This window comes from Anticarsia gemmatalis, chromosome 7 (genome assembly GCF_050436995.1).
Source record: "Anticarsia gemmatalis isolate Benzon Research Colony breed Stoneville strain chromosome 7, ilAntGemm2 primary, whole genome shotgun sequence".
Taxonomy (NCBI): Eukaryota; Metazoa; Arthropoda; class Insecta; order Lepidoptera; family Erebidae; genus Anticarsia; species Anticarsia gemmatalis.
The window spans coordinates 10,000,001-10,023,711 of NC_134751.1; the positions used below are offsets into that span (position 1 = coordinate 10,000,001).

Below are 23,711 nucleotides of genomic sequence, written 5' to 3' on the forward strand. Positions count from 1 at the left end.
CTTTCAGCACTCGCAAAATTGCGAGTCGGTTGCAGACAGCAAACAAAATGAAATCAATAGGATTGATTTTGCACGGACAAAAATAATCTCAATTCAACCAAAGATTTCCAGCACAGAATTAGATTCAAAAGTTTCAAATACGAAGAAGAAACTGCGGCCATTTCGTACAGTTGCAATCTTTAAGCTCTAAACTTTACAGTTCCGCGCGTGGTTTCGACTAGTGCCAACAAAACTTCCATTGTAACCAACTTGTTTTTGTATCCGAAAGAAATGCAGCGCGGAATTTCATATATTTTGAGAAACTCACGATTTTGCTTAAATAAAGATGGTAGGTAGTCAGGGGATGGATAACGATATGTAATTATAATGGTAAAGATAAATAATAATTAGTTTAAAATACAATTTTATACTTACCACCAACAGTTGCGAGTTATAATAGAACTACATAAACACCCAAAGAGAAGACTATAATATAGTCTTTTTATTACGAATGGTATATTATACCAGGCCTGATGCCATCTCAGCCATTCGTAATAAAAACAAAATAGTAGTAACCATAACAAAGTGAATAATAAAACGCTATAAGATATTATGAATCAAGCATCTGGGGGCACGGAAGTGCCCCCGCAAGTCGAGCAAAAAAAACATCTGGGGGCACGGAAGTGCCCCCGCAAGTCGAGCAAAAAAAAAGCGGCACGGCCGTAACATCCTTTTCTCGAAGCAATTCGGGCTATTTTTAACACCCCTATAATTTCGTAGTGGATAAAACAAGAAGCCTGGATTTTCAGCAACTAATCAGTCATTGTATAAACACGGTATATTTAAAATTTCAGTCAATTTGAACCAGTAGTTTAAGAATGACAACTTGTTAAAATTTTGAATTTTGTCACTCACTGATTCACTGACTCACTGACTCACCGATCATCAAAAGTCTAAGGTACTTCTAGCAGACTTAGAAGCTTAAAATTTAGAATACAAATAGGGTTTAGTGTCTTAATCATGGGAAAAATTCAATATTTTCTAATTTCGGTCAAGTTTTCTAAATACACTAACTGCAACAATAACTTTGTAATCCTATATAAATGTATAAGATTACAAGGTTACATTTGCAGTTAATGAATTTAATTATTATTTCTGTAGAAAATAAAATAAATAGGTGTAAATATGTATCTACTATATGAGACATAACGGGAGGGGGTATAGGGTGGGTAAGGGTGTTTAGCCCATGAAACTTAACAACATTCCCATAGGAAAATATGTTGAATTATGAAAAAAATACGGCTTTCCATACAAATTGGACTTATGTTTGATCTATTCGCTCTACAAAAAGAAGTGAGATGCCACCAAAAACATTCTGTAAAAACCTCAAGTCTCGCCGTAAAAAGTTGTGAGATCTATATAATACCAAGTCGATTAATCTATTTAGTCTCTACTTAAAGGACCTTCTGTCTTAAGTTATTACGTATGTTATTATCATGCCAATTTAAAAAAAAAAACCTTTAAAACAAATAGATCGACTTGGTCATCGCAAGAAAACACAAATTCGCCATTAACATATCAGGAGCATTAACTTCTCGTCGTGCTGTGTAGTGTGATACATACTAATAATCAAATCATGCGATGGCCAGGTCGGTCTATTTGTTTTAGAGGTATTTTTTTAAACCTTTAAAACAAATAGATCGACTTGGTCATCGCAAGAAAACACAAATTCGCCATTAACATATCAGGAGCATTAACTTCTCGTCGTGCTGTGTAGTGTGATACATACTAATAATCAAATCATGCGATGGCCAGGTCGGTCTATTTGTTTTAGAGGTATTTTTTTAAAATTGGCATGATAATAACATACGTAATAACTTAAGACAGAAGGTCCTTTAAGTAGAGACTAAATATATTAATCGACTTGGTATTATATAGATCTCACAACTTTTTACGGCGAGACTTGAGGTTTTTACAGAATGTTTTTGATGGCATAGCTTTTACGTTAATTCATAGTGATTGATATAAAATATGCTGTACTCATAAGTATTAGGAGAATATAAAGTCATTAAAGTGAACGGTTAGGTTGCTGTATAATTCTATAAATTTATGTTGACATATTTTATTCAGCCATAAAATTCTATAAAAAGAAGGGCAGACAAACACAGCAATTTTTGATCTTGGACACTCGTTTTCAACAAAAGCTTTTTAGGTCTTAAGTAAGGGATAAGTGGGGATTTACCCAAATTCTCACGAGATAGAGATAAGAGAAAAATCTCAAGTAACTTTGTGTAGTATATTGTTGAATCTTTACAATGAAGTCGGCCTTGAGCCTTGAACTTGAGTTTTAAAATAAAACCAGATGTCTGACGTTTATTACTGACACTTTTATGTTTGAATTGATTGATGTTGCTCTCATAATCGGTTACGATATTGATACGCGTCGGGTTTATTGTTTTTGTCAAATTGTACATCTAATATTTTTAATGGATTTTAAAACTATGGACTGGATTATTTTGTTCATATTTTATCTGACACTGGATTTAATGTTTGCAGGCAGACAATCAATTGGATTTACTTTACAATAGAATTGGGGATTTATGTTATAACAATGACAAACAATAAAGTATGTAGCATTTTTTGTTAAGCTTAGTATAGTAATAGACTTTTGAATAAGACAGGATATTTTAATGAAAAGTTGTTAACTTATGTGCAGACTATTTTATTACGTGTGGAAAGAAACCACGGAAGCGTGAAATGGAACGTTAATTTAGATTTTCACGTTATCCTGGCTTAAATATCTTAAGGAAAGCTATAACGTAGACTAACCGAGACACTTCTTGTGTTGGTACCTAAAATACGACTATGTGCATGTGTTTTATTAAACAGTTTAAGTTGATTTGATGTGTAATAGTCTTTATTATTACTACATTCAAATTTGAATTAAAAACCTATTAAATTAATATTAGTAGTCAGTTTCATAAGTTAAAGTCAATGACCACGATGAAGTGATTCAGAGATTAAAGAACATAATAATTTGATTGTACGTAAACAATAATATTGTGCTTCAGAACAGTGAACATGAGTAACCGTCACTTTTCATTCACCTACATCACAACAGCAAGTAATGTTAAACAACTCTTGAACCAGTACCGTTGATATGAAACATTTGATCGTATCGGTGAAGCAAGTTTTACGATCGCGTTTCTCGCCGCTGTTCGCGGTACGCATTAAATTGGTGTAAACAAAAAGGAACACAGCCACACATCATTTACACATATTTTATTGATGTACGTAACAAAGGTTCGTGCGAAGTTAAACATCCGTTTTAATAGGAAGTTGACGTAGGCCGAGAAAAATAATCGCTCTCGGAATTGCAATAGATTTAATTTACAAATTGCTTGATATAATTATTAAATATATCCTAAGGCATAATTAACTTCATAAAATAGTCCTCAATTTTAATAAATCATGTGACCACCGTGACATATAATATGAATACGGCAGCGACTTCTTCAGTTATTTAAAAACGTTAACAAAACCTGCTCAAAGAAACAATCAAAATGAAACACAATACATTCTCATTAAAAAACTAAATGCAGAATCTATCGCAATATCAATTTTTATTTATACCCGTAGTTGTGGAAATTCAGATAGCTCAGTTAATCCTGTCTTTATTTGTCAAAAAAAACTTTTTAAGTTTCCTTTGTGCATGCTTCAAAGATTTTTGTTTTAAAACCTGTATTTGAAAGTGAGAATGACTTGTACGTTAGGTCATTTTAAACCACCCGAACGCTTTGAAGCCTTTGAATAAGCTAGACAAAAGCAAATCAAAGGGAACGTTAGATTTTTTTATAGAAGCGCAGTTTTTCAGCTGGCTGAATTTTAACGGTTGAAGCGGTCTTAATGCAGTTGATCGATGTCAGGATCCACTTTACTTTTTGCATTCAGACTTTTGGGAGCTAACTTTTTTAAGAGAGCGTTCGTATTTTTTTCGTATTTACTTTTATTTTAGGTCTGTCAAAAACATGTGCGGTGTAATTAATTAACGTATCTATGTTTATTTTTCGTCTCAGGCCAACTTTTGTATTTCTCTTTAAGAGCCCTTCGTGGTACCCACTTGTACAAATAAACTAGATTCCGGTTAAAAATATGATGTGGAAAGAACTTTGCTTAGAAAACTTTTTGAATGAAAGTTGGGAGGGATCGCGGTGTTTTGGGATTATGATGCCAAATCATAAACATACAAAACCTCATGAAATGTGTACCATTGAAGGTATGCAAAAAACGCGAAAGGGTTTCTAACATTCATCATGGCAAACAAACTGAAGTCAACTTTTGTATAACAATGTGCCAGTTCCCACAATCCGCTTCCGAAAAATGTTTCACATTCGCCTTTGACCTACTTTGCACATGCGCGGCATATCTAAATTTTACATAAAGCCTCGAAAAATTTCCGTGTGACGCGCGGCGCATTGCGGCACAACCAGCAAATATTGTGACAACACCGCACCGCCAAGCATTCGAAATTGAGCGCCGTACACAAGTTTCCATCGCACGAAAATGCAAACTTGAACAATTTCCGAACTTTCTACTACATGGAAATTCCTAAATAAACTTCGTGAGATTTCGAAGTCATTTCGCAACATATTTCACTTCCTGGTATCGTGGACCTGTCAAAAGTATTATAAGAACAAGAAGCTTTGAGAATATGAGATGGTCTATAACAAGCAGTAGCGTGTAACGATGCCGTATTTCAGAGTAAAAAATGTTAGTGACGGCCTCGTCTGGTCAGTTTACAAGTCCATGTACATTTTCTGTCCGCAGACAGATTGCCGCGAATGGGAGAGCTTTAGTAATTTATAGCGATGTGCACTACACGCTTCCATGTATTTTCTATCACTACGTTTTTCAGTGGATTTTTAAAGGAAAACGACGATTTATGGGATCTATCTTTGCAAAATTTTAAGGATTTATTTTTTTGCAGGATACTTCTAAAATGAATGTACAAATGTACCAAAAAGTACCATAAAAGAATTATAAAAAGACAGCTTCTGCATCCTTAAACCGGTCATTTAAAATAGTTTTCTACAATTTCATAATACTGCAAATATTTTTGGTTCTGAACTGATAGTCCGGTTAGGTAAAACTATATTTGAGTACTCTGGGTACTTTAAAAATATTGTTATAAACCAGAAATAAAACTTATTCTCATTTTCTCCCTATTGACACAGTACACGCGTTGCGCAGATACATTTTCCGAGCGAATAGATCCTAGACTCAAAGTAGCTAAATCCCTTGTGAAAAGAGAGTTATGTTCGCAATTTCCTTTGTTGAGATATTCACGTGTCACAAACTTTAGTATTTAGAACTAGTAACTTGTGACATTAGTAATTAAGAGTTTAAGATGCTGGGTTATTAATTATCTCACTTCATTTGACGAATAACTCAGGCTTTATTTTCATGTTTGTGGCAGCAAAATAATCCTGTTTTTTGTTCATCATGAAGCTGACGTAGTGAAATAAATAAAACGTTGTTAGTATGAAGTTAGACATAATAATATTGAAGTCAGCGTATCTTTTACATTTACCGAACACTGCTTCCAAGAATTTCTTCAAGTTATGAATAAAGATACGTTTAGCGTACTGAAGCCACAGATAAAAACATAAAACCTTACAGATTTATTTTTCAAACCCTTGTAAGGTAATCACGTCAGTTTTCATTTCATTTCGTGATAGGTACCTGAAATTACCATTTCATTACAGTCACTGTCTACATGAAATCTTGCAGTTAGACAATATTAGACAAGCCTTCGTGACTCACAGACATTTGTGCCTGGAGTTAGATTTCTATTTATTTTGATGACTAACTGAAATCATTTACTGAAACCATTATTTTAATTTACTCATTAAAACAATAGTTAAAACCATAAGCATACATTAAATCAATGTTGTCATTCTGTTGTCATTCTTAACGCGTTATAATTTTAGACTACAATACAAAATAGAATAAACTAACATAACAATAAGAATAAGTATCCAACAACTTACAATATAATTTAGTTTCACATAATTGCTGGGGCTAAACTTAATTTCTGGCATATTTGCCGTCCTACTAATTGTCTTTTGAGGATTCCAAATCGTGAAACCAAACTTAATACGGACGCCCCTAATTTTGCGAACGTCGGGTAACGAAACAAACAAACAGTCCACTAAATTTAATTCCCTTTCATTATTAGTGTTTATTCAGGCCTGCCTTCGACGGAGTGGTTAAGGTTTAGCCGGTTAAAAGTGAACTCAAATTAAGTGACTTGAGCTGTGAGTTTGACAGTTTGACGAAGTTTGAAAGTTATTGATTATAATTGAATACATATTTTGAATTAGATCCATAATTCCACAGAGTAAATGGATTTCTATGGTTTTGACAAATCAAACAGTTTTGTTGGACAAGGCCAGCTGCATGCTTTATTATATTGTTGTATAAATTATTTATTTATATGCACTACACAGATAAACGAAAGAAGATTTTTTTGAACGTACAAATTTTGAAACCTATCATTAAAATTAATATATCATACGCCTTAGGGCAGTTAAAATTATGTCATCAAGGGATACATAAAAAAATATTAGTTTTTGCAAGAAAAATAACTAAGACACAGCAAAAGTTTAACTATAGTCAGATTCCAGTGATCAATATGTAAACAACGTTACCACCGCTGACCACGACGAAACTACCCAGATTGATCGATCTGCACAAAGCTCTCATCCATCAAGCCGTTGACCACTAGCTACTAAAGTATCCCACATATATACATATAAAACTTGTAAGAGTTTTTACAGTGCAAGATAAACAGAAAACGAAATTTTCCACGGAATTTTCCTCAGAAACAATCTTTGAGTTTTAAGATTAATTACAATTTCTGGTTATCGTTTGCCTCCTAAATTAGAAAGCCTATGTTATAAATAATTACACGTGTTACAAAATATCAAGGTTATGTTAGAATCTTCAAGGTTTGACTTGTTCTTGATTAGCCTGAGAGGTAGATGTCTATAGACTATAAGATCATACCAAAATCAGCACAAACTTTTACAAATAAAGATAACTTTAGTGAATTCCCGTAGTAATTTGTTCGATTCCAAACGGAATACAACTTGACATGACCAGCAGTTACCAGTGCAGGGCTATCGAAGCAGTTCTATTATTTACAATGTAACTTGTTTAGGGATGTGGTTAGTGCTTTAGTTAGTGAAATTAACGCGCCACGGAAGTTTCGGTTCATATTTAACATTGCGGTGAACCCTTGCAAATAATGGTGGGTCGGGGAGCTTCCGATATTTAACTTGCAACGATCCCATTCAATAAGTTAGTTTATGTAACGGTTGTTGTGATCTGTTTCGGTCAATGACTTTGACAAAAGTTTGAACGTCATCAACGACGATTAAGATCCATTTTTTTGCTGACCCTAAGTTAGTTCCAAAGAGCCTGTGTTAACAAGTGCAGATAAGGGATACAATTTTCGTACAAATTATATTTTTGCTCTTTAGTTTACGGGACTGTGACTACGGAGAGCTGCAAATTGCGCAAAGAAAAGAAGTTACTTTTTCATAATAAAGTCGACATAAATAGTAGAACGAAATAAACATTCTTAAAGGTGTATTGTTATTTGACGTGCTTCAAAATAGTTCAATAATCCTTACCCTAGTAAAGGGATGTTTTGATCTATTAATAGTAACGGGAAAACTTTAAGGTATGTGCGTACTTTCGACCCAAAACGAGGAGGCAACTTTACAAAGAGAACATGACCCAAGTTTGAACTGCTCGAAAAACTATAATGTTCGCGACCACCCCCGTTAAACGTAAACTTGCTTGTAGGCTTGGTATCATAATGAAGCTTGTTAGTAGTTTTTGACGATATCACAGAACTCAAATCCGCAGTGCATAAAAAATATACATAGTTATTTCTAATACGAGTCCGTTATGAACGTAACTAATATTGATTACTTATCGACAGCTAAAATTCTTAATACGCTTATGTTTGTAAACTAAATGCTCATTTGTGGTTTTTTGGTATTACTCGTAAAGATAACTTCTTCAGAGCTCATTTTATTCTATTAGACCCCATTTAAAAACTATATTATAAAAAATATAAACCTATATACTTTTATTATTATACAACATATTTAAACGAAAATGCTTGCAAATATTCCTACAGTGTTGACATAATTATGAAGTCCAATAAAAGTTTTGATCATTGAGACGAGGGGGAAGAAGTTTGGATATTATTTTTTATTACTCCACCATCTTGGTACAGTAACAGTTTTTAGTCGGAACGATCGGACTTAGCCCATTTTCGACCTTCTCCCCAATAACCTTAAAGATAGCGTAAAGAGTTATGGTCCAAAACTTATTTGGTAAAAGGTCCTTTTTAAAATGTTTAAGCAGTCAAAACTGGTGTGATTGCTTAAACTTATCGTTATTCTGATGATTGTTCTGAAATTCAAATGCACTCATTACAAAGTTTTGAATATAATTTCAAGACGTGCAGTATTTGATATCCGCGAATTATATTATTAGAAGATTAGAAGAAAATAAATAAAAGTTCGTACTCATTAGGTGCTATGATAAAATCCGTTAAATGGGTAATGATACAAGAAATCTCGGTTAAGCTGTAAAAAAATGGGATACATGTGCACTTTTTCACCCTTTACTGAATCTGATTCTCTCCCCACCATAAAAAAGCTTTAAAATATACGCCTCCATCATTCTCGTCACCCGTTCTAGTACTACAGCGTACAAATAAGACCACATCTTCGCATAGTGATACTGTCGTTTATCAAATGGAATGGAAAGACATTCCTAAAAGGGGACATTTAAGTGGAAGTTGCTCATTTTCCGCAAACCCTTCATTCGCTTTTGACAAATGAGGTGTTATTCGATCCGTCTATGTCGTACGAGTAATTTAGCCCGTGTGGAATAAGTTTATACTAATATTAGTAAGCTTATTTATAGATATGAAAATTTTAATGTGATTCTGGCCAAGTATGTACACATCAAACATAAAGCAAAATAAAGATATTATATTTTTGACAGAGGGTAAGGTTTTTAAGCTGTACGAATCAAAAATATTTTCAAAAATATATTTTTCTTTTACGTTACCAAAACAATATTCTATCATAACAATAATTTAATAAACGCTGTTTTTGAAACAACTGATGTTAAATATACGAAACCAACGCTTACATTGAACAAAACATGTTATAATAATAACTGAAATATATTTTATCTCTATTGTAATATAATCAATACTGAAACACGTGCCATCTTTTTGCTGTCTGTGCTAAAATTACCAGAACTAATAAGTTATTATTTTCTTTGACAATTCTTAGAAATACTGGGTCTTAATATCTGTAATTAATGTGATTGTCCCGCAGCTTTCAATTAATATAATTGAACCAAACTAATTCAAATAAATTTAGGATGAGTTTATTAATTTTTTTTGCCATAATGATTCTCTTGTATTAGTCAAAAATTACAATTACTTTAGTTACCCAAAAATTTTGCATTTAAATAAATAGAACAGAATGAGATCACAAATTGTTTTCAACTGTGATTCGTTATATGTTTAAACTTCCCCATAATTTACCATAAGCTCCTGTTCACTTTTTAAACTGTACCGCGATTCTGTACAACTATGGACTACCGACAACCGGCTAGCTATCGAATTTTGACATTTAGAATGTACTGCCAAAATGTTTCCTACTACACCCGTCAGAGGCGCTGATCAGATTTTCATACAAAATTTCTCGATGACAGTTCGGTTGTCGGGAGTCGATAGTAGAAGAGAATCGAGGCACTGTTCACACTATCAATTTTAAAGGCCTTTTTTCATTTTTCGTGTAAAAAATACAGGGTACTTTTTGAAGTTATCAATACTTTGGGGTTTCAGCGGATACAAGACCTTTATTAACTATGCGAATCCACATACAAACTGGCTAACGATGACAAATTGAGACCTCCACACACGTTCGCTAGCGCCACCGACGCACAACCTAAGCCTAGCGCAAACATTAATCTACTGGCAGATGCTTAATTAAAATTGCTTATCCCGCATCACTTTTTCATACATTTCCAGTAATTCCTCTTGATTAAATTCAATAAACTGCGTAATCGAATAGACTGCATTAATTTTGCGCTTAGTGAATTCGCAAATCGTGACAGTTAGTCACAAAAGCTAGAAGTTCTACGGAGGACTTTGCATAATTGGCATCCCAGAGTCTTGGATTCTCTGTGAAGTGACGAGTACTGGCGTAAATTTTATTATAAAGTTATGAACTTGGAGGCTACGCAATGTCACCTGAACTTCTAGCTGGAATACGAAACACGGTACGTGTTTTAGTGTAATATACGGAGTAATTAATTATAATATTCGTGTAAAGTTTACCGAAATATGCTTGCGGTGGGTTGGCATTGGTAGCGGGTAGGGAAAATTCATTTGTGTAATTATATCGACGATTTATATGGTAACTCGTGTTGTGTGTAAATAACTTTGACTGTTTAACCTTCGTTGTGTTTGTGACAACACCTGGTTACTCTCTGAGTTAGTTTTGAATGGCCTTGCAACGTTGGGTGCCATAAATACTTGTGTTAATGGCGGCGTGTTGCTACGCGTGATTCTGGTGTCCTAAATGCAATTATGTCTTTAATTTATATCATTCTGATAGGAAACTCAGTTATAAATTCCTTTTTATTCATATGCTCTGATACTGAAGGTATTAAACCAACTACTTCTAGCTAAATAATTTCGCATATTTTTCCCGGCACTCCATCAGAACAGGAGAAAGAGAACTCATTTTATTCATATCGATAGTAATAACGTAGAGACTTGTCATCTCCGGCCTTCAGGCTTTATCGCGAGCGCTCATTATTTCGGAACAAACCGCAGTGCAAAAATAATACGAGATATTTTCATTTCTTCCCCTATATTGCACGAAGTTGCCACGTTTATAATCCAGTGATTTTCAGTGCGGTAAATATTGTGAAGATTCGTTATATTCCTCATTAATATTTAACGTTGGGTATTTATTTTAACAATAATTCCTTTTCAACACACTTTTAATTAAAGATATCCTGATCCCAAACGATGGTAAACTAACTGACCAGAAGGCATATTTGTGTCTTTGGGGAAAAGTAGGTACTTCCTGCGATACAAATGTTTTTTGTTGACATACACAAATTTATACTATTTTGTTTTTTGTAATTGTACAATTTGGGCCTTATTTTGGAATCTAATTTAAAGTTTCAGGTTGCAGGATTTGTTAATAGAGAACCAACAACATTGTTGTAATTATTGCTGAACTTAATTGGAACGTACTCGGGTGCAAGACAAGTTCAAAGCGATAAGCTAAGAATGTGTTTGCATTTAAACTTCACTGTTAAAAGAAGTTATGGACTATTACGTACCACAAACTAGCCAATTGTGCTGTCGTATTTAAAAAAAATATTTCTATATAAAGGTGACAAAATAATATCAACAATTTTTTTACTGCGTTACACGACACTTACGGCACAATTTTAACTATTATGTCACCATTTCGAGTACATATTTACTTCTATGTACACTTTTCCTACATGTTTTGACAGCGGAGAGTCATCGACAAATTACAAAACAATTAAAACGGGTGTATGTGGTCTGTGTGCATAACAATCAGTACTTCAAACCCCCACATTCCATACAACATCATCACGACAAATAAACCGAGCAATACCGCAGCGCTCACAACTCAAATTTGCAATCACACGCTTTATTTGCATTCAACTTGTGCACTATGCCTACGAGTATCGACGTTCTGATATAAACTATCTACGTACTTGGGTCAATACGGGTGCGGTACCTAAACTGTTCTGCGATTTAGCTCCGGTTAGCTTTGGTCCGGACCACAAAGCGGTAACATTCAGTTCGGGCACTATTAATTTGAAGTGATTTACATTTGAAGCTCCAATACTCGGCTAAGGTAAGCCGGAAAAAGTCGGTTTATCGGGTTAAGAGTTCGCTTTGAGACGCTTATTGAGTTTTTGTGGGTGTGTTATTCAATGAGCATGTTTTACTCGAGAATGTTTTTTGTGTTCACAGTTGTATAATAGGTAATATTTTATTGCAGTTTTAGAAAGAGAGAAATTAACCTAGTTTGACCATCTCTTTCTCCATTTTTTCTTTTAGTCGGCAAGTTTACTTATTATTTTCACAGACCTAGAATGTTGTAACGTTTATCATTAAATAATTAACAGACATGGCTCCGTCTTTACTAGGTCATCTATACAATTAATAAAATTTAATTGAGGACACCGCTATAACGGTCTGCGATCTCGAAACAATATTCATTTAGAATATTGTTCATTTGCATATTTGTTCAAGTATAAAATAACTACAACTATGTAGATTGAAGATGAACTTTTATTGTTTAAGGGGTAAATTAATTCAATATTGCGATATGTTTTATTTAAGTTTGGAAAATATGAAATACTCTATCAGTTTTATTTGAGTTAGAATGTCATATTATGTAACAATATAAGTAGTTTAAAATTTTGAAGTACCTATCATATATCAGTTGTCTAATTACAATAGTTTTCACCTTAGTTTGGTATTAAATGATCAAGTGTGAGTTGTCTAATAATGTGTTTAATTATGAATATATTTATTTATCATGTTTTTATTTAGTTATATAGGAATTTCACTCCTCGATAAACCTCCAAGTAAGCTTTGTACCGTGATTACCGTGCTAAAATTGTAACTAGTCAATAAATTTTAAATAATTTAGTATTCAAGGTAAGGTTAACTTTTTAAAATAAACATTTTCTCAATAACCTAAGAAGTTATCACTTCAAATTTAATGAAGAGTATTATACACTACAAACCCTAGACGATATAAAGACTTATAGTGGTCGATAGTATAGAAAAATAAACCAAACTGTTTCATATATGATGTCACTACTAAGCCAATGGGGTTTCTATTGCAATGGAACACTAGAGCATCCCACCGCACAATGCCTTCCGGCTCTCCCCGCCGTCTTTTGTCATGGCAGCAGATGCCCGCCGCGTAATTGATTGACGGCTTTAGTTCAACCTGTCCTTCAAATAACTGGAGCACTGGGTTTCCACCGAAACCTCGGGAAGCTTGGCAGTTGCTTATATAATATACTTGTTCCTGTTAGCGATTTTATTTGCTTTTTTTTAAGACCATTGATGCGGAAACTTAAAAAAAAGGTTTTACTGATATTTGTATGGTAAATGATTTATGCATTAATACACTGTAATATGAATTTATCGCAATTTATATAAATCGTCTGTAAGCGATGTTATAATATCAGATCATCTTATTGATAGATAAATATCTTCTAGGCTCGAAAAATATCGATAAGTTTCATTAAAAAATTGATCGATTTGCATACCGGATTCAATTTTTTAAATCGATTTTCATTACGGCCATAGTTTCAGATCATCTCTTCGGGTCTCAGTGTACTTTAAAGTACCTGATCTAACTTGAAACTATCAGCGTATTCAATCATTAACTATGTATCACGTATTAATGAGATATTTAATAATGTTTGTTTCTAATTAAAACTTAAAGGTGAAGTTTAAGCTCAACATCTATTCTACATTATTAAACAGAATAATATCTTGGGTTTCTCTAGAGCTTAGATAATGAAAACACATTTAGTGACTTCGGGGAATATTCTAGGTACTAGCGACCTAAATAATATATTCTTATTACTAAGCATATCTGGATAGCTACTCTTCACGAACCCTGAAGGCCGTTGACCTGAAATATTACAGTGAATTGTTTATGAGTTACCCGGTATCGTAATTAATATTTGGTATAAATTAAATAGATTTTGTAATGAAAAGTTATAAACGGGTTTTATTTTTAGTCTTGAGTTGGTTTTCAAGGGTTATTAAACGTATTTATTAGCTTTCTAGTTTACTTAGTTACTTGGTATTTTATATTAAGGTGTAAATTCACTGCCATGTTCGATAAAATCTATTCAATTTATCAAAGCCTCTAGATAACAATACTAGATTTTTTTAGAACAATGTTCTTTTTTTACAGAAGTTTCATTCGACTCTCGTTTGTCAAATTTAACATTACATGTAAAATGAACCTTAATGATAAGTACAAGCATTACGATTACAACGACTCAGTATTAGGTAGTAGCAGCGTAATAATAAATATTTAGTAGTTATTATCCAAAATGTAATGCAAACAACTTGACATATTTTTAATGTCATAAGTATGTTTCAGCTACACAAACAAGAAACTGATTGAGCTCATTTCGATCAATAAGCCGTAGCGAGAGTTTGTGGCTAACCAAAACTTTACCCTCAAACTAGCGGACCGGCAAACGACCGCAACTTTGCTTACGAAGAAAATATTGTCTGAAACAATCAAACCTTGTAGTCTATTCTTATAATGGTCATTCACATTTAAGCAATAAATTAGAAGATACTAAAATTAGCGAGAGAATTGCTTAGCGTTATGTGAGTAATATTGGATTTGAACAAATCTTTTTGAGATAAGTATTAGAGTTAGTTTTTGCTTTGAATGTTCATAAAATAATCTTAGGTAGATATCTAATCCAACATATTTATGACTTTCATTGACGTAATTACATTCCAAACTAACTCAAAATTGAAAAACGTCATAAGCACTTACTTGAGTTTTGCGAAACACATACAACAGCCACCATGCAATAATGCAGTGTGTAAATACGTTCGGCGTATAATCAGTTTTAATTCATCATATTTAATGCATTACACGATGGAGTTAGAACAACAAATAGAATAATATTCTCATCAATCAATAAACTCCTAACATTAGTTGTATTTGAATAATAGTGAACAATGTAAATCATTGTCATTTCCGCGGTTTTGTTACGCGGTTTCCGAATTTGATTAGCACGAGGGTTATTCAGTAAATTACTGAAACACTAATCAGCCACTACGTGATGCATTTTGATTTGAAAGACTTAAAAACGGTTTTAATTCTATTTTGATTGCGGTTTTGTTAACGCTGACTAGTGTTAGGCTTAAATTGTTAACGGTCTATCTCTAACACTGCATTTAAAGATAGTTAATAGTTCATAGGACAGATAGTTGGCTGAATGTGTACGCTTTCTTTTCGGCCGTTTTATAATTTGTCCAATCCACAACTAGGCTTAGAATAACACAAAAATCATGTCACTTGTAATTTTTGTATACGTAATAGGTACACTTTGAGTAGTTTTTGTTTCAAAAACAAACATTGGCGTATTTTTTTTTTCAAATTTTTACAGCAACAAATGCTAAACTTCGGTCACTATGCTGAGAGCGCTTTACTGTTCGTACATTGGCTAAAATCCAAATTGGTTCTTAAGAAGCATTAAATACCTTTTACTTCTCAACAAAATATTTCACTTGTTATCATTGAAAGTTAATAGTCCACTTATTGGGCGTTGTAAACTGGCCATAAATGAATTCATTTGAGTAAAGCTTTATAGCCTCAAAAGTGTCTGTAATTAAAAATTTTAAACGCGAACAAATTGTGTACTTGAACTTTGATGGTACGTCGTAATTGTGTTACAATTGTTGTAGTAAAACAATGTTTGCGCTACCGTTATAAATTATTTTTAGGTAGGACGAGGGGCGTGTCCCGATAATTACAATTACTCTTATAGAGCGCAATAACCCAGTTTCAGGAATATCAACTTGGTCAAAATAGATGAAGTCGGTAATTGAACATTTTTTAAAACATTATCAAACATATGACCCAATACGAAAAAGTAGCACAAAATACCATTATGAGCCTCGGTTATAAAAACAGCATAGTTTTATTAACAAGTTTACTAGAATTTGCGCCAAATTTAAAACAAATAATGAAAATGTTACGTCTTTGGTAGTGTACTACAAGCCGCAATATCCAATCTAACCTTTTCTATTCTTCCACAGTTACGACACCCGAGTGGCAGGCCCATCAGCCCACTGGGTCGACGACCCCTACATCGGTCGCGCTCACTGGCATAATCTGCCCACTGCTGGGCTCCGGGTGCATGACGTGCAATCCAGGGACCGAGCAGTGTACAGATGTCGAGTCGACTTTCATGTATCGCCGACACGAAACTATAAAATTTCCTTGGATGTCGTAGGTAAGAATCAGTATTTCACATCTTAAAAGGACGTTAGCGGTCTTGTATTTCGTTGGTGATTGTGATTAAATTTTTCTGAAATTACAATGGTTATCATAGACGAACCGTTGTGTTTCGGTAAATTAAACTCAAGGTGCAAAATATGTGAATGTGATTGTGTAGCGTGCAATGCTTATAATTCTATTAAGCAATGTTCAAATTTCAAGTGGTTTCATATGAAATACGCTTTTAGTATTATACCGCCTATTCGATTTGAAACCAAACTAATATCCTAATAATAACATCACTATATTACATAAATACAATTATGCCACATTTGAATCTAGTTTATACGTTATGTAAACAATGCTCCGGGGCGCAGTGCCATTCAGTTCGATCCAACTTCAGTGGAAAAGTTAAACGCGGTCATTTCACATAGTGTTGCAGCTTAAGTACTAATACATTATCACCTGCGTGCGTCAAAGTGGCTTGCACGTAGAGGACGGTACTTTGGTCATTAAGTGATATAGAGCGTGCAACAAAGTAGCATGAACTCAAAGACAGCTTCTTATTCAGTTCTGACACCTTCTTGCCCTTTCACGTATATAAAAAGAATGCACGTGATCTTTTAAATACATTCCGCATTTTATACACCATAGATCATACTGGTTTTAAAATATTATTATTAGTAATATAGTCGTCTGTATAAAATGACGCAGACTTATTAATTTTATGCATATTTTTATTGACGTAAATACTCATAAAATACTTTACTGCATTTGAAGTGTACAATATAAGTTGCAAGTGCCCGAGTGGTTTTTATTACAATAGTAGTACTTATTAAAATGAAGTGTTCATTTTAATAAGTACTCGAAATAGGTTCTCAATATTTATAAGATTTGTGAGCTACAAACATAAATTTAAATTTTTGTCACGTCTAATCGAAAATATTTTGGCCTAAATGTTGGAATATCAAAGGTAAAATATTAATGTGATCTTATTTCGCTAACAGTAAATATAGGTCTATGGAACAAACATTTTAATATGAAATGACTTTCCTGTACTTATTAAATCGATTGCCGGAAATGTGTATACAACATAATTATTAATGTAGTAAAGGGCTGGGTAATACCTACTTGTTCACTTTTTAACTTACACTAACGTGTATATACTAGACACTATAGTTTTGTAAAAAAAAATCTTGGCGATTGTGCCACGGAAACGCTTGTCTGGCCAATATAGGCTTAGAATTGCGTATATGCTAACACGAGCGACGCAATACTTTCTTATGAGATCCAAAAATAAAAGCCGCTGTTCATTGCCTCTAAATAAAATATCAAAAGAAAACAGTACGATCAAGTACTATTAAAGTAAAACAGAAAATTCTAAAAATATTACATAACTGTCAAAGAACTGAACAGTCACGTTCATACTCTACCTAACATCGAGCTATTTTTAACAGTCATTGTTGTTGGTTAGGCATTCTAAAAGGCTGTACGGACAGCCACCCAAGGGAACAATTTAAAATTTATTATTAAAAAGGCGGGGCCCTAGTTGTCCTTCGAAACTCATTATATATTTATAACATGTAGGTTTTAAAAATATATGTGTGGAAAGTGTTTTTGTTTTTCACTTGACTTTCTGAATTGTTTTGGGCTGATATGCAAAGTTTTCTCAGTTAGGGATAAAATTAAATTATCTGAATTGTATTAAAAGGGACAGACAACTTCGGGTATGTGTCGCAATAGTACTATTGAAATTTATCTTGTACAAGCTCCTATAGTAAGTTTGTCTATCCTTTTTTTTACCACAGATTTGCATTACTTACCTTTATTATAATATAATTACTTTGCACTGAGAAGTACTTCTTACCTCTGCTTGTTTTAGTTCTAGCACGGCCCTATTTTCTAGTCCTAGAATAAAAATTATAGTCTGCGGACATTCTTCGCTAGACTTTAGTGTCCTTTTTTAAGTCAGATGGCATTGTGTGTTGTTTGACCCATTGACCCGAAGGTTATTTTAGCTGTTCATAATTTGCAAATTAGCACTAAAGCAAACATTACAACACACGCAAGTCTATTTTTATGCAAAATTTAGGAACTTTAAATTTAACTATATAATGTTAGAATAATAATATTTTATTAATATTTAAAGTAAATATATACTTTGTAACTTTCCTTGAAAACAAATCTGTGTTTTAATATCAAATTCGTTCTTCGGGTAGTTAAATACGCAAAGCTTAGTGTTTTTTTTCCTAGAAATCAGTATAAGGATAAGTTGAAGAGTTTCTAAAACGACTTTTAATACTAAAATGCTCAAGATAAAATAAGCCAACATTTCTTTTTAAAACAAATTTCTCTGTTTCATAAATAAATCTCGAACACGTGTTCGCATTTAATTAAATAAGTGTAATCTATGCAAAGAAGACTAGTTAGTATTCCAGCATTTTCCACGAAAAAGTTAAATCTAATTAAAATATACATGTCTGCAAGCTCAGACGGTTGTGTAAACTGTAACAGGTCTAGGGAAACAAGTATGAAAAATTGTTCAGAGCCTCGGACTTTTAATATAAAAATTATATTTAGTTGACTTGTGTAAATTAATGTTGTTAGCGGTTAAACAAAATAATTATGCTTGTACAGCGTTTGAGCTTTTCCTAATGAAGCAAATCGAAAAATTATGTGAAATATAAGTAATTTTATCATCTTTTCGACTAAATTGGTTAATATTTACGATGGTTTACTTCAAGAAGTAAGTAGTAATAGTTTTTTAACCAATATTTTTAAATGCTTGTCAACTATTAAACATGTACTAGTACAGAGTAAATGGAAATATCTAAAAAAATCTAATGTAGCTTTTACCTTTCACAGATGGATAGGCAATTTTGGTTGGGCTAAAAATGTAAAAAAATCAAATAGTGAACTTTAAACCTGCGGCCCGTTGATCAATTTGTACATAACGTTGCAGGCACTGCACTAAATCTAGACACGCAAATATTTGAGACACGAGTTTCACTACCGTTCGCATTTCAACCCCGTAGAGCTTGACCCCGTAACCTTTTGATCGGCCGACAATACCGAGAGGCTATTTTAATTGTCGATTTGATGGATTCCGTTCCGTTTTACCCTTTGAAATGCCTTTTGGTGTGCAGATGCACGTCAGACTGCGAAACGCGGAAAAAGTTTTACAAATTGAGTCGGGAAATGCCTCAACCGCGTACAAACGCCACAAAGGAAATATAGTTAGAAATGTTATTTACAAGATAAAGTAAATTGTTTGAAAGATCGATGCTGCTAATGGGTGATTTTTGGAATAAGAATATTGTTATAAAATATGATACTGTTTACAATTTGTGTTAATGATAATGATAATTTTTATCACACTTTAGCGCATAACATGAACTTCAATATGTATCAAATAAAAAATATCTCATCTCATTAGTCATATTTATTATTAAGCTAATAAGTTACAGGACGGAGATAGATGAATTGATGATACTTATTTAACTTCTCTTTAAACCTTGTGAATCTGTTTATTATTATCTCTATATAGTTTTATTCAATTTTAAGGTTAATAGGACGTTTAACGGGAAAAATCACATGAAACCTTATTTAAATGAATTAAATTTTATAAAATAAATCATTTACCTAACAGTTTCTTCATCATGCCTATTTTATGTATTAGGTACCTCACTACTGTCCAACGTGCGGCCCGGACGTAGTTTTGGTAAAATTTCGAAAACTTTTTCAAAGCGACGACGGCATGGCGTTGCAAAAGAAAAGTTCCAAGTAAAAACTTCTACCCTAGACCAAAGACTTAATACCAAAACTTAAAGGTATAGCGCTCCTAAGCTTTCAGACGCAAAAGTGAAAGACAAACAAATGGTTCGTGGAAGTGCGTGTCATCTAGCGCCGCATCGTCCTTATTATAAAATGGTTTTAGAAGAGCGGGTTAATAATACACAATGGACCGACTAGACATAATCCATGTCCCTATTGTTATAATCTTAATTATTTTCGACGCTTAGGCTCTCACCTAAACTTAGCCTTAAGTACAGTCTACGCACTTAAGTATCAGAAAAGGGACGTAAAGATACAGATTATAGATTAAAACGGTACTACGAAACTATCTCGTTTATCTCAATGAGATCTTCGCGCAGATGGGCGAAACTCTTAAATTCTCACATAATCTCGCGTCCGTATCTGTTCTCCCCTTTTTGTGTTTTAATAAAATAATTCACCTTGAAACGGCGCCCCAACAAAAGCTATGAGTCGTACCGTCGGGCAATCTCGATAAAAACTAGTACGATCGTAAACTTGACCCTCCCTTATCCTGGTCGAATCAACACGAAAAGTTTAAGGAAAGTCCAAACACGCCCTAGGATGATTTACGGACGTACACTGACAGTAAAAATGTGGGTCAGTAGAAATTAAAATTTTATGAGGACTTACCGTATCTCGGAGGTGTATCGAGATGGGCAGACGACGGTAAAATAGATTACCTGCTTATGTTACGAGCGTCTTACATTTTTACGATATTTGTTAAGGGCAACATTTTGTTTTATGAATGGCGGATTAACGTTCCCCGTAGTGAGGAGTGAACAATAAAATTGATGCCCAGATATTTAGGACTTAAACATTCTGTAAAATATTCAAGCTTCGAAGCGCTTTTACAACTTTTAATGGCTTTCTCTAAGCCAGAGTATTTTTCACATTTACATTTATGGTGTTATAAAAAACGAGATCCTCGGGTTTCCATTACATTTTATTGTATAACCCATATTCTACCTGTTTATTATTAATGTGTTTATCTCAGCGGTTTATCTTCCGAAGGATAAGCAAAGAGACTTTTCGAATATGCAAAATTAAAGGTTCTATTTCGATTTGCGCATAAACAGGTATTTAGACGTGCCTTTCTTTGAGCAATCTGAGATTATCGTTTCGACTTCGATACGTAAAGCCATTTTAAGGCTGAGATCTAAATAAGAATTTACATAAGAACGCTAAAATATCAGCTTTGAAAAGATAAGCTTGAGCACTTAAACAATAGAGATAAAATCTTGCAAACTGTTTTATAAGGTTAGTGACTCACAACAATCGCCTTAAGACAAGATTTCTTTTTAGCATAAAACGTACATTGGATTTTACAGCATCTTGCCCGCACGAAACCCAGATACGATATAATAGCTGAATTTAAAAAAGAGCTCGTAGTCTCACCAAATATGGGTCCAGTTCTATCATGATCTGATATCGTAACAAAAATTTGCGTATAATAATTTTAAAATGATTTGCTTTAACTTACGCGTTAGAATAAATACATGTATATCAGAGGAAGGAAAAGTCTAATTTTGTCAGTATTCATGTAACTACAGTTACGTTTGATTGATACTGCTTGTCCTCAAGTTCCACGTTAAACATAAGTAGGTATTAGGACGTACTAAACTGTAATATAAAGTTAAATCGACTGTAGCCTATAGCCTAGTTAATACTATTAAACAAAAGTGGCTTGTCTGTTACACTTCAGTGAATCAATTATTTTATATACGTACTTTTTTCGTATCTTTGCTTTTAGTTTCCTTAAAAAGTATTTCTAGAAGCCAAAAAAATAGTTTAGTCCTCTAAATGTCGATCGTTCATCATTCCTTGAGAGAAATTCTTAGAAATTCGTTGATTTTTCCTCAAGTTCTCTTCGATGGAAACAAAGTAAAACCGAGCAAATTAATTACTTGCTACTGTTTCATTGTATTTTTTAACTTTAAATCTATTTAATTGTGTATTTTATAATGCAATTAATATAATATGGACATTAGAAAGAGGATCATAAGGGAAACAAATACGTTTTGTTGTGTGTCATATTTTTCTACATGATTTGTTAAAAGATTTCGGGAAGCGGTTTAGGATACGCCAATTATTAATTTATATCAGTTCGTCCATATTGTTAAAAAAAACTCTTTGTACGAAAATTAACTTACAGAGCGTTAAAATCATATTTTTCATTAAACTGAAACTAGTACTATAGCTGAAGTAGTAAATTAAAACCGTGTGCTATAGAAATATTTTTCTGGTTCCTATAAACTAAGCAATAAAAGAACGTAGGAATAATTAAAGAGATCTTCAGTGTAGATAAATACCGACGCGCTTAATTACGTACCTGAGCCTAGCCTTCTTTTTCCTGAAGAGTTTTTATTATTCCCATTTATGTAGCTTTGGAAATGTACGACGCGCATAGTATCACTCTGCTACTTGTTCCTATGTTCGTTTTTATATATTAACGATAGATAGTTTTGACTAAGAGTATTGAATAGTAGCTGAAGATTTATTATTTAGATTAGCGCTTCGTATCACGATGATTACCATAAGAGGTATACATATTTCAAACAATATTTTGTAAACTTATGTATTAGATATATCACGGAAGGTGTGTTCCTAATAATGATATGGTAGATCATTTTTATTTGTCACTCGTAACTAATGCCTTACACGGCTTTTAATTATTCATAATGAGGTCGCTTTTAAACTTAGCCTAATAATGTGTCGTAAACAAACCTTTTACATGTACAATACATGAAGCTACACTTGTGATCCACGTTTCATCTTTCAAAACGAATGTCATTAATACTATATTACACCTAATACATGCGGTAACATGAAATTGTTTAATTAATTACCTCAGATTACGTTTCTTTGTTCAGTTAATAGAATCCATTAAGCGAAATCTCCACGTATTATACTTAAGTACATTTGGTATATAATGGGGCTCGAAGATATCAGATGGAGCAAAGCCTACCCGTTTGGCTTTATCCACGTCGGAATCAACACGAAAAAGTTCAGTAAAGGACGGCCGAAACTTTTTTGTTTGGTCCCGAAAACTTTTTTATTGGCAAGAATAAAGAAACAAGTTGACAACCGCATCTCATATCTCTCGTTACGTGTAATTTGTAGGGTTATTGAATTTTGTTGTGTAATTTGTAGTCGCGTGTAAAATGTTTGAAGGAGTTTTTGCAAATATGATTAGGGGTTAAATATAAAATAATGTAGCAACAAAACCGTTGTGATAATAATGCATTCAATTATGTTGTGAGTTAGTCGAATCTAGCCAAATAATAACAGTTTATGATGCTTTAGTTAATAACCAGTGTAATTTCAGGGCGTGTCCATGATTTCACCTTACAATTCAACTTATGAAAATGAATTATCAAAACAATATTGAAGACTAAGACAAATATAATTATCAATGCCAATTTATACCATTCGACTGAGACGGTCTAACGGTTAGTTTTATATGAACAGATTTGCCATTTAAATGGCATTAACCCCATTAACAGCAATTTTCTATTAGTGGGATTTCAACAACTCATAAAATACATTATTATTGAAGTGTGATATAATAATATGGCCTTATTTACGTACATATATTTGTACAAAGTTCTCCAAATTTGAATATATTACGTACATACTTAACTACAGCATGTTTGAAAACGTTTATTTAACCGTACAAAAAATTAAACAAAGCTCAATTACAAAGTAAAGTTAATTGGACGTAGCCAGAGGTCAATTTCAAAACTATGCTGAATCAAT

The 23,711-nt window shown here is 33.2% G+C and overlaps 1 protein-coding gene across 4 annotated transcripts in view; it reads left to right on the top strand.

Annotated features, from left to right (window-relative positions):
• Positions 1 to 23,711, top strand: part of LOC142973968 (MAM domain-containing glycosylphosphatidylinositol anchor protein 2-like) — a 213,239-nt gene that overhangs the window by 149,586 nt on the left and 39,942 nt on the right. For all 4 annotated transcript variants that reach the window (XM_076116014.1, XM_076116012.1, XM_076116015.1 and 1 more), the window contains exon 4: positions 15,959 to 16,155. In XM_076116014.1, the coding sequence (XP_075972129.1) occupies positions 15,959 to 16,155 (197 nt within the window). The remainder of the gene's footprint in view (positions 1 to 15,958; positions 16,156 to 23,711) is intronic.